This window comes from Apis dorsata, unplaced genomic scaffold (assembly GCF_000469605.1).
Source record: "Apis dorsata unplaced genomic scaffold, Apis dorsata 1.3 scaffold_111, whole genome shotgun sequence".
In the NCBI taxonomy this organism is placed as follows: Eukaryota; Metazoa; Arthropoda; class Insecta; order Hymenoptera; family Apidae; genus Apis; species Apis dorsata.
This window is the reverse complement of record NW_006263406.1, coordinates 200,378-213,139: the sequence shown is the minus strand read 5'-3', so window position 1 is coordinate 213,139 and position 12,762 is coordinate 200,378. Positions and strand designations below refer to the sequence as shown.

Here is a 12,762-nt window from a genome sequence, read left to right as displayed (position 1 = left end):
GAAAAAAAAAAAGATACGCGGAAAGAGAGTAAACGAGGCGAAGAAAAAGAGGGGAGGGGAGGGGAGGGCACGAAAATGATCCGCGGCTCGCGTGAAAATGCATCATACCGCGACGAATCGGGAACGTGGACGTTGGATGGTTTCACCTGCGCTCGTTTCTACGCTCTACGAAATTACGTTGCAATCGCGTGGAGAACCGATAGATAAACCGTTTCGATCGCACACTTTGTATAGTTACGACACCACCTTCCTTTCTTTTCTTCTTAGAAAATTGTTCTATCTATCATTATAGGAGAAAAAAAATAACAATTTATCTTAAGCTGATATATCAGTATCCAACGATTAATAATCCGCGAGTATCGGTGTTTTATTAAAGAAATATACGGGGAAGATGTCGCAAAGATAATGCGAGCCTTGTTCGAAATGGAAAAAACGAGCGCGGAGAATGGAGAGAGAGAGAGAGAGAGAGAGAGAGGACGAGTCGAAAACTGTAATCACGAAGGTGCGTGATTTGAGAGGACAAGCGGGTCGAATGGAGGAGCAACCGGCACTTATCCGCGAGCGATTACCGGTTGCACCGGTGGTTTTCTTCCCTTTCTTCTCGCGACCTCCGTCACGCCGCGAGCGCGTCCTCAAGAACTCGTTTCGAGCGAAAGAGAACTCGCCCGGCGTGTAGTGACACGCGCGCGCGGAATACGATTTAAGGCTCGCCTAGTTCTCACGAGGCCGAGCCGAGCCGAGCCGAGAAGCGGTTTCGTCACACCGACCGGCTAATTGCGCGCCGGACTCTTTGTCTTTTCTCTTTTTCTTTTTCAATCTCCCCTCTTCCTCTTCTCTCGTTTTCCTTCTTCAACGCGGCCGAAGCTTCGATCGAAGAAGCGAGCTTCTTCCCTCCTAATCGTCTTCGAACTTGGAATTTAATTTTCGTTACCGCAGAAATCTTTGAGTAAGGGAAAGAGGCGAAGATCAATTACCAAGACCGCAAGAATCTTTGATCTGACGGCGAAGAAAATAAATTCAAGTTTTCTTTTCAACTTCGATTCCCAATGGAATCGCGAGACGATAGGAAATTTTTGATTGGCGAGGGAAAGAGAAGTTCGAATAATTTTCCCTAACTTTTTTTTTCTCTTTTCGAAAAGTCCTCTCAAATTCTCTTTGAGACATCGATTTCTTCAATGTCGAGCTCCTCTACGTATTATGAAAAGAAAGCGATATTTATTCGATTAAAACGCTCGATTAAAACGAATATATGTATCAAGAACAATTATTTCGTAAATATATATCGTTTCACCTATCAGACGCGAGAAGGGTATTAAAAGTAAGTACGGACATTAACGATCGATTTCACGCGTGATACTGTACACGATAATAATGTAATTTATCGTAAAAACTTCCGTTTATCGTAAACGCATACGATAAATCGATCGCGATCAAAGAAATGATTTATTTTCGTCCGATCGATTATCAACAGAAAAATTCGTTATCGCTTTTTTTCGAATTTCTTTCGAGCAATTTAATCGCGTAATCTCATGATTGAATAGGTATCCGTGGCGCGTCACGGGAAAGTGAATCGAAACGAAAAGAATGAAAAGATCGATCGACGAGGATCGATGCAACGGGTAACGTGAGATACGCGACGAAAAATCGTACAACCAGTTTTATATTTCAGTCTGTTGCCTGAGCGGTGGTCGTCTCGTTTTTCGCTAGACGCGAGAAGTCCAGCGAAACGTACGTACAAAGTCACTTTCAACGCGCAGAAAGAAAACAGTTTTTTTTGCAGTTCGGCGAAACAGCCACGAATTTCTTTCTCCTTTTTACATCGTTCGTTAACGAGATACTAACCTATTTCTTCGCTTCCCGACACCCTAACACCTTTCACATTTTCAATTCGTCTATTACATCTTCGGATCCAGCCTTTCACGAAATATTTCAATCTTCTATTCACGATAACATTCTCTTTTCAAACTTCTCTTTTACGCGTAACGAATGTATAATTCCAAACTCGGTCAAACTCTTTTCTTTTTTTTTTTTTTTTTTTTTTTTTTTTGACGATTCCAAAGATATCGCGGCGAAGAATATTGAAACGAACATATTGTTCCGTACGAACGACCCGTAAAGCGAATCCGTGTTCCGCGTTCTTATAAATATTTAAATCGCGACTGGACGAGGCGAGCGGAGCCCGAGTAGTACACACCGTGAAGTCAACGACACGGTTAAAACGATCGTTTCGCCTATGATGATCGAACGTCGCTTGTTCTCCTTCCACGTAACCGACCGAGGTTAACAAAAATAACGAAATCGCGAGATCCCTCTATTACCATCCTCGATCACGATTGTCTCCCTCGTCGAAAAATCGAAAAACGAGATGACACGGAATGATACGAAACGTTCGCTCAGAGAGAGGGGGGGAGGGGGAAGGAAGAGGAAGAGAGAGAGAGAAAAGAAAAGAACTCGCGTACCTACTGTTACAAAATAAAAAAAAAAAGAAAAAGAAGGAAGAAAGGCAGCGCTGCGGCTCGTTCCATCGAGCGCGTACGTTTACTGAAGCGAAGGAAAAGGAAGTAACGACGAATGTGGTCGTGGAGGCATGCTAATTTCCATCGTCGGCTCGTACCGACACCGAGAGTCGTTTATCCGGCTCTGGAATTAACCGATCGATGCGCTCTGATTGCCAAACGCGTTGCACCCCTCTCTACTTGGCTCCTGCCTCCTACACGCGGGATGCAACGTTCGACTACGCCCGAATAACACTCGGAATACAATCGCGAATTGTCTCTATCCCGAATTACCTATTCCGCTTTCTAAAACGGCCATTGAAAAACATTGGATAGGAAACGGCGGTACGTTCGTGGTTCGGTTCGTGGGAGATGGGATTGAGGAAGTCGAGGTTTCGAATTCGAATTCGCGAATAAAATTTCCCTATAATTTTCTTCGATCTCGTACTTTTTTCGATCGACGGATTAATTTGTTTTTGTTTCTTTCTTTTTTTTTTATTGTTGTTACGCTTTGATCGATAAAGGAACCGATTGGCAATGTGCCAAAACAAACGAGGAAAACAGTACTCGATATCTGAATTTATCGAAATAGATTGATAATCGTGGTGAGGAAAGATTGTCTTCAAAGAGATATCAAACCTTTGGAATCTTACGTGGAATTTACGCCTTTACACCTGTCCTCTTACCGCAAACTTTTTGCAGCCGTGCAAAAACAATACCATTATCGAAAATCTAACGAAAATACAGAACGAAGGTATCATTCGTATATGCACCACCGAGATCCACTATCGAGAATACTTGTATCGCGATATTTCCACCGATCGGTGATTGGACCAGCGATCAAAATGGAAAAACTACATCGGGTTTGACGATGCGGCCAACGTGGTCGCGAATCCGGTTCACCATCGCGGTGAAGTGCCACCTTCCAACTGAAGCCGCCTCGACCTTCGTGTCGCCACGATCGATCGTAACAAACTAGGCGAGGGAAGCCCTTCGCTTCGACCCACAAGGGATCGGAGAGAGAGAGAGAGAGAAAGAGAGAGAAATACACGCGTGTCGCGCGCGGAAAACACGTCGTTTCGTACTGGCCGCTCGCGGCGGCGACTCTTCCTCCTCGGCTCGGTGACTTTCGGCTCGGCGAGAAGAAGTGGTAATGCCGGTCGTGGAGGTAGCACAGGTGACAGGGACGTAATCGTGCGATCGAGCACCACAGCACGAATCCCTGTTTCCGCGATTACGATTCGAATTATATTTTTTTTCTTTTTTTCCTCGATCGTTGTTAATGAATCGAATCGATCTCGATTCTCTTGTTAAATTTTTACGTACGAAAAGAGATTCCGAATTTTCATATATAATCGATAAATTATTCGATCACGTTGTGAAAAATTATATATTCATAAAAGAAAATAATTATCATTGTATGTATTTACGTGATTCCAAACAAAAGTATTATCGGGTAAAAATCGGCAGTATTTATTTCGTGAACATGTCCGAATATCAAGTATATGATAATATACAAGAATATTCTTCTATTATTCTTGTTATATAATATAATAATATTATTCATGTTATTTAAACAGGGTTTACATAACATGAAAAAAAAAAAAAAAAGAAAGGATAAAAATCTCGCGAGCTAAAATGTGTACGCCACTGAGGACTAATGACCCCTGACAAGAGAAAAAGAGGGACGATGTACGATCGAGGAGACTGATCTACGAGGAGGAATCGAACAAGCGAACGCGGTAACGGTGCTACCAATCTTGCCAGCTTGCCAGCTGTTCGCTTCCAGCCGAACCGCGGCACGAAAGCTCCCACTTCTATTCCGCCTCGGTCTGTCCTCTTACCTAGACATTCACTTCGTCCTGACAAAACGTTTCGACACCGCAGAAAACGTAGCAGAGGATCGGTCTTTCTACGGTTAGGTTGCTTCAACCACCGATGTTTAGAAAGCAAACGGTCTTATCTTTGAAGAAACGTGATTCGATTCAGGATGTTCGGCCGTTATATTTTTTTATTTTCTCCTCCTTTGTACGTCACTGACCTATCGTAACCATTCCTTTCTCGTCGCTTCGATCCTTTCCATGACCAAGTGGTAAATCGATATTTTTTTTCGTTCTTTGTTTGTTTGTTTGTTTTTGCGCTCCCTCTCCCCCTCCCCCCTCCTCTTGCATTAACAAATGTTTCAACAAGAAGAGTCTTGTGATCGTTCCGGATTACGAATCGGGATCGTGATTCCGTAATCCCGGTACATCGTCGAGACCACCGTGAATTTTACGGAATATTCTGTCGCAATGACGAGTCGTGCGATGCCTTCGTAAAAACGCGGTTTCGATGATGATAGAATTTTTGAGGGAAAGCACGATGGAAAGTAGAAATTCAAGGGGAAGCAATGTTTTCGACGAGGATCTTTGTTTTCGTAAATAAGAGCGGTATTTCGATACGCGAGCAGTTTTATTGGATAAACAAAGAGGTGGAGATCTTATTCATCGAATAAGTTAACGGTACGGTAATTCTTCGCGAGGGTTTGTAAGGATTCGCTGCCGGCCTTGCTGGTATTTCGTGACGAGAGCAAAACGCAGTAGAATAAATGCCACGCAAATACCAAACTGGCTTACGGACTTGTGCCAAGCTCGATTATAAATGTCTTGTTTCAATACGCGATAAATCATTCGTCAATATTCGGTCCTTAAATAATTACGAGAACGCGAGATTTATTAGAATTGTGTGATTTCTGAATTATTGAACTCCAAATAAAGTGTATATTTTATTTTTTTAATTAAAAGAAAAGTTTTAAAAAGTTTTGAGAAATAATATCTTTGTTGTAGAAAGGATGCAGAGATAAAGGTAAAGTTAAATTTTTATCGATCGAGTTAAATGGCGATAAAAAATTAAAATCTAAATATTTTCTAGTTTCATAAGCGTTCACTTGTCGAAACGAAGCCATATATAAGCCTTTTTACGTAACGAACAAAGAAAGTTTCTTTTCGCGAGAAAATCGGTCAGCTAATTTTAAACGCTTCATCTATCTAACTCTTGAGCGCAATGATTCGTTTTAAATTATAAAATTTCATAAAAAAAGAACTGATACAATTGTAAATATATGATAAATAACGACGAGTCGGAGTCACCGAGAATGTTAACAAACATTCATCAGGTGTTCGCATCGATATCGTATTATTGCAGGTGCGTGTTAAGATATTTGACAGAAAACTGTACTATCTACAGATTTATTTTACCGACAGGAATCGTTACTCATTTGGTAATGTTCTCAGTTAGCAACGGTTCACTCCACTTTACCGACCGTATCTGCTTAACGTTTGAATCGAAATTACCATGCTTTTATTCGATACGTGCAAGATATATGGAGAATAACGCCAGATGTCATTCAGACATTAACAAATCTATTCGATAACGATTATCAAATTTACATTTCGAAAATTGAAGTTATCTTACGAATATATATAAATATTATGCAAATTTCTAGATTTAAAAGCACTCCATATGAAAAAAATGAAATTTATATCAACTGATTACAAACGAGGTCATGCTAGGAATTTCATTAGAATAATGAAATTTATTTGCACGTGTCGTGTGTCGCGAATATAAATGTAAATCTGTAACGCGTGACAACAAGTGCAATTAGTCATCATAATTGCAAACACGATCGAAAGAAAACAACTTTACCAGCTGTGACAGTGCCGTGCCTGTTCTCTCGATTTTTCCAATGAACCGAAAGCGAGTTAACACGCAGAGAACCACAACTCGAAGCATTCGATGGTTCCATCCTCGGCTGTAACGAGTGTTGTTCGGGCCAAGTAACGGTAAACGCTATATCGCGTCGTTCTTGTACACTGTCCTATTCACAGTGCGCTCACTCTCGAATATATTTTTCTTTTTTTCTATTCTAAACGACTGTTTATAATTCTTTAATATACCTCTATATATAATGCTAGCCGGTTTGAACGTATCTTCGAATTCTTAACCTAGAATGATTCACACCGAAACTTTTTCTTTTTCATTTGCGATTCTACTTTTTTCTTTTTTCTCTCTCTCTTTAAACCTCCGCATCACACGCAACACGTTGCGACGCTTTAAATGGCTACCAGATATGTAGGCTAGCATTACAAACGAGCATATACGCTTAAAAAGTAAACGGCTGAATCGGATAAAGAATAACCCACTTCTTTTAACGCGGAACACGTTCGTGGAAGCGTTTTCCGCGGAGTAGGCGGTCGGTGGTTCGATTTATATATACGGGTAGACCGGGCATTGTTTTAACGGTTTGTCGTGTGTCGCGAGCCAGACAATAAAAGCGGCTAGCAGAGATTCGCGATGGTACAGGCGGAAATAATAGCGGTGTGCCATGCCGGAGAAGCGGAGCAAGCCCAACGTGAGAGAGATGCGCGGAACAAGGAGAGCGCGGCCGTAAAAGGGACGAAATACACTCTTGTCAGCGCTGCGACTTCTTTTGCGGGAACGATTTTATTTCGTTCTCGCTCGCACAAGCGGATACTTGTCTCTCTCCTCTCCCGCGTAATTTTACAGTCTTCGTTTTTCTTTTCGCATTTAAAAATTCCCGTTAATGGAACGCGAACGATCAGTTGCGAGGGAAATATTGCATTCGATCTTTCCCATCCTCCAACCTCTCGATTCGTTTCCAACGTAAAACCTAGCCATTTGGAACGTTGGGCGCGCGATCGATGGAATCGTTTTTCCGACTCGTTGGCGTCGCACGATGAAAAACACTGAGAAACGAGAAAAATCAACGGATCTCCATCGGTCACCATTCGCCACCTGTTGCCCGCAGAAGTTCGCCCACCCCTTAATGCTGATTTACGATTCGACCATTAGCGGAATATCCAATGTTTTTTTCCTCTCCCCCCTCTCAGCCTCGAAATTAAGACGAATGGCGGGATTGATGGCGGCGACCGGTGGAGATCTCTGGAGATTAAGAGCACTACTCACCTTAGCTTGATTCTCCTCCTCTTCTTTTCTCTCCTGCTTCTCGTGCCCGAAACGGTTCTGAAAATCGAGAAAAAAAACGGAAATTAACGTCTCGGTTCACAACGACAAAATATATCTATCTTGTCGAATTACAATACACGGAAAATTTATCAAACTTATCACGATAAAGGAAAACGAAAAATAGAATAGAATCTTGACAATCTTATCTAAATATATATATTTAAATAATATATTATATTATTTATATATATATGTATATGTATACACATATCGATGCCGTGAACGTAAATGGAAGTGACGCAACGAATGAAAGTAACTAATAACAAGTCACCGAGACACGAGAACGTATCTTTGAAACTCCCAGCGGATAGAGAGAAAGTTTTTTCCCCACCGATGACGGGACGAGCACTTCCTTCTTACCGTTGATATCTTGCGAAATTTCGAGATAACCGACGTTAAAATCGACACTTTGTCGAACAATTTCCTCAACGATCTGTATCTCTTTTCGGCCATATTTATCCGAGGGCGATCTCGTACGGGTCAATGTTTCATGCTTGTCGAGTCTTTGGACGAACACTTTGGAGAGAGAAACCAAAGCGGGATTCTTCCCCTTGTCGGATATAATATTAATAGAGAACGGTAGCACGGAAAACACGGAAAGAACGGCGGCAAGTTGACAGGCGCGCATCGCGTACGCGACTAATCACCGAACCGTAGCAAAGCTGCTACGCGATCACACCGATACTAGGAACGAAAAGTGTTCATCGTTGCTATCTTAGCTCGGCGGTTTCCTGCTGATAACGTTTACCGACAGCCTGAAACGCAAAAACGGCGCATGACGCGACATATGACAACTAGCAAAGAACGCTGCGCGCGGAATCTAATCCGTTGTATCGACAAATTCTTTCTTTCTTTTTCCTTTTTTTTTTTTTTTAATTGAACTATCTAACTATCTCTTCTCTCCATTCTGTTATCGCGCTATCGAGTTATTGTTTCAAGCGTCAAGATAACATTCGTTAGAGGAAAATTCGAAAAAGCGATAAAACTCGAATTTTTTAAAAAGACAATGCCTCGTTAAGAAGAATTATTCCAAAGTCTCGATATTTTGTCTCTCTTTATCTTCGTCTTTTGCCGTGTTTGTTTTTCTTCTCGATTTTATTCCATCGAGATAAAAAAGACCGAGGAAAAAAATTAATGTCCCTCCCGGACGAGGTCGATGAACGAAGTAAAAGTTCCAACTTTTCAGACCCTTCTTTTTTATCTTTTCTTTTTCCTTTCTTCTTTTTCTTCTTCTTCTTCTTCTTTTTTCCCTGTCTTTTTTCTTCTAGATACAAAAAATTCGATACTTGACAACGAGTCTCGATACTTACGTGCACGACGCTCGTGGAATCCGATGATGTGGCCGAGACTAGCTGGTTCTGGTTCTCTATGACCGTCTTTATTTGCTCGAGCACCTGCAAATGAACAGCATATACGCTCGGCAATTATCCACAAATGTTACTCGTTTAATTGTCGTCTCTGTGACCTACATTTCACCGATACCGAAATTGCCTTTATATATGAAACAAATATAACGAAACGTGAAATATTAATATCTTTCGAATTAATCATTTTCACATTTCGCCTTTCTACGAATTTTCTTTCGAAAATAAAAATGTAAAAAAAAAAAAAAAAAAAAAAAAAAAAAAAAAAAAAAAAAAAAATTAGACGATACTCGATCGAACGAAAAGTCTAAAGAGAAATTACCCGAAGGGATATCCTGTGACTCTGCACGACGTGTAGATTGTACTCCTTGTGCTCGATCTCGTTGCTCTTTCTCGTTTGCCTTCGCTGCAAAATAAAGGGAGAAATGGGACACCATGGTCACGAGAGACCGCTCTTTCCACGTGTCACGTGCATTTCCTCGAACGCGAAAACGAATCCGTGACTTTCCTCGTCTATCAGAACGGAACCGCAGCCGCTTTTTCTCCCCTCTCGCGAGAAGATCGATTCGACAACGTTTCTAAACCTTGATCCCGACCGAGCGGTTTCGTCGTACGCAAAAATTTTATCATTATTCGTTTCCCCTCTTAGATCGAATGTTAATTTAACCGTCCTGCGTGTAAATAAACGAAAGGAAAAGAGGTAACTGTACCTGTGAGAAAATGTAAATAAATAAAGGAAAGTGAGTAAACAAAGGAAATGTAAATAAATAAATACAGGCGATTGTATATAAATAAATCGAGGAACGTAAACAAACGAATCGATGAATGAAAATGGACGAGCACAATTTATCAATGCTTCCACATAGTCTACAAGTCCCGTTCACATGAATTCCATTTATCCGACTGTTAGTTACTCCACTTATACGAACCTGTTTGCAACGTAATATAATTAAGAACGATTCTTCTTAAATTGAAATATTATTTTTATACGAATCTGAACGTTCTTATCGATTGGACGAAAAATCACAACTTCTTAAACTGGAAAATTCTTTCTAAATTTATAATAACTTATACATCTTTTATACGAATTTGAACTTGTTATCGATTGGACAAGAAACCACAATTTTTTGAATTGAAAAATTCTTTCAAAATTTATAATTTATAATTTATACATTTTGCATCTTTTTATACGAACTTCTTATCGATTGGATGAAAAACCAACTTTTTGAATTGAAAAATTCTTTCAAAATTTATAATTTATAATTTATACATCTTTTTATACGAATATGAACTTTTTATCGATTGGATGAAAAATCACAACTTTTTGAATTGGAAAATTCTTTCTAAATTTATAATTTATAATTTATACATTTTGCATTTTTTTATACAAATTTCAATTTTTTACCGATTGCACGAAAAATCAATTTCTTAAATTCTTTCTAAATTTATAATTTATAATTTATACATTTTGCATTTTTTTATACAAATTTGAACTTCTTACCGATTGGACGAAAAATCAATTTTTTGAATTGAAAAATTCTTTTTTTCTAAATATTCTTATCTATTGGACGAAAAATCAATTTCTTAAATTGGAAAATTCTTTCTAAATTTATAATTTATAATTTATACATTTTGCATTTTTTTATACAAATTTCAATTTTTTACCGATTGGACGAAAAATCAATTTCTTAAATTGGAAAATTCTTTCTAAATTTATAATTTATAATTTATACATTTTGCATTTTTTTATACAAATTTCAATTTTTTACCGATTGGACGAAAAATCAATTTCTTAAATTCTTTCTAAATTTATAATAATCTATACATCTCGAATCCTTTTATATGAATCTGAATTTTTTATCGACTGGACAAGAAATTACAACAATTACAATTACTTTTTGAATTGAAAAATTTTTTTTATCTGAACGTTTTTATCGATTGAATTGAAAAATTCTTTCTAAATTTATATATAATTTATACTATTTCTAACTTCCTTTTATAAGAACATGAAAAATCACAACTGATAGATTATCTCTATTACCCTATATTTTCACGGATCGCTAAATTTAAAATCTCGCGTTTAGCGAACGAACAAACGATTATAAATCGGCTGGAATCTTGAACAAAGTTTATTCTCGATATTCAATCCAATCCGTCGATCCACCACGGTTCCGTGAACAACATTCTCGAAAAGAAGGAAAGTAATATACGCGACCACCACAAATCGAAACCGCTTCGCCTCCCTCGATTTTCCGCGTACGCTTCGCTCACCGTGTCACGCTCGCTTCATAAATAATTCAACGAGGTGTTTCCACGTTTCGGTGCTCGGTTTCGACGCCCAAGTTCACGGTCGGACGGGATGAAATCCAACGACTCTCGAGAATCCTTTTATCGAGGGGAGGAGAAAGAAAGAAAGAAAGAATGTCGTAAAACTCGAAGATGAAATCACAGCAGCGACCGATTTAAAGAAAAGAAACCGCGGTTAACCCGCGGCGAGGAAATTGGAAGACGAGTCACGAGCCGATCCTGGACATGTGTAATCGCTTTAACTCGATTCACGCGTGCCCAGAATGCAATAGCCGGCCATTTACGCTCATTGGATAACGAGAATAACGCCTCCTCCGCGCCTCTGTTTATCATTCTCCGCGGGAATTACATCAATCACCGTGTATCAAGCAACGTGATGCGATATTGTTTTCCAACCACCTGCCTCAACCATTTCATCTCGGCTCGAGAACTGATCCCCCTTCCTCGTGATTTCTCTTAACTATCTCGATCCATATCCACAAGAAAATCGCGGCTAAAATTGGGTCGAGCAATGAAATTCGATCGAGAAACAATTTTTTTTTTCCAATTTCTTCCTCTCCTTTCTTCCACTTTCTTATCCCTTTCTATTCGTAGGTACGAATAGAAGAATTAAGAGAAGAAGTGATACGAACCTCTAGGGTGGCCAGGCTTGCCAGGGACGAGAGTGGTCGGGTGTGTGGTACCTCCCCTGGGAACACGCTGTCGTGCGAGACGGACAATTTTCCGGCCCCTCCTCTCAGCTTCACGAACGAATCCTCTATCGTCCCCGTCCTTCTCAGGAACACGCTGTGGAAAAAAGAAAGCACGAATGAAGAAAGTACTCGATCGTGTCGGAGAAACGGAGAAAAAAACTGTATTCGAGGGAGTGGGGTGGGGAGAGAAAAAAGCAGCTTCCAAGTTTTTTATAAGGCCGGCCGAGGCGAGTTTTAAACCGCGACGATCGACGGTTACGTTAGGTTTCGTTGCGTTACGTTACGAAAGAGTGGAAGGGTCGATCGAATTGGGCCGAGCGAGCCTCGTATTTGCAATCGAGTTACGAAAATAAAGGGGGAGCGGAGGGGAAAGGGGAGGGAAAGGGTGGGGGGAAGGATAGGTCGGCGCGATATCGAGTCACGTGTGCACGCATGTGCGGTTTTCGAGCGATGTTTCGACACGCCGTGTGGAAAAAAGCGAAACTCGATCACGGTCGAATCGGGCCAAGGATAAAGTCGAAATCCTTCTTTTCACGCTCGTTCGTTTGCTCAAATTTTTAAAGATTATTATCGTTAGCGGAACGATCGATATACGGTTTTCGGTGCCTATAACGGAGACGGAGAAGATGGATAGAGAAGGATGAAGGGAGGAGGGGGGAGTGGTAGGCGAAACGAAGTCGAATGGTTTCGACGATATTTACTGTTTGGAGGAGCAGCGCGAGGACGATGCCAGCCTGCACCTTTTTCCACACGGATCGCTCGTTGGAACGGTAACAGTACGATATATCTCGATTGCGTTCTTAACCTCTTCCAAGACATCGCGTTAAGAGGCACCGTTACTTTTCAAATAGTTGGTCGAGTAAAATAAAATGTCATCTT

At 40.3% G+C, this 12,762-nt stretch overlaps 1 protein-coding gene across 10 annotated transcripts in view; it reads right to left on the bottom strand.

Moving 5' to 3' along the window:
- LOC102675496 (otolith matrix protein OMM-64-like) overlaps window positions 1-12,762 on the bottom strand; it is a 23,328-nt gene that overhangs the window by 7,253 nt on the left and 3,313 nt on the right. For 3 of the 10 annotated variants that reach the window (XM_031508867.1, XM_031508868.1, XM_006612358.2), the window contains exons 3-6: window positions 11,824-11,977; window positions 9,207-9,290; window positions 8,831-8,914; window positions 7,461-7,517 (exon numbers count right to left, since the gene is read on the bottom strand). In XM_031508867.1, the coding sequence (XP_031364727.1) occupies window positions 7,461-7,517; window positions 8,831-8,914; window positions 9,207-9,290; window positions 11,824-11,977 (379 nt within the window). Of the gene's footprint in view, window positions 1-3,134; window positions 3,579-7,460; window positions 7,518-7,880; window positions 8,046-8,830; window positions 8,915-9,206; window positions 9,291-11,823; window positions 11,978-12,762 lie in introns of those variants that run through there. The other 7 variants (XM_031508869.1, XM_031508878.1, XM_031508881.1 and 4 more) reach the window with 6 other exon arrangements.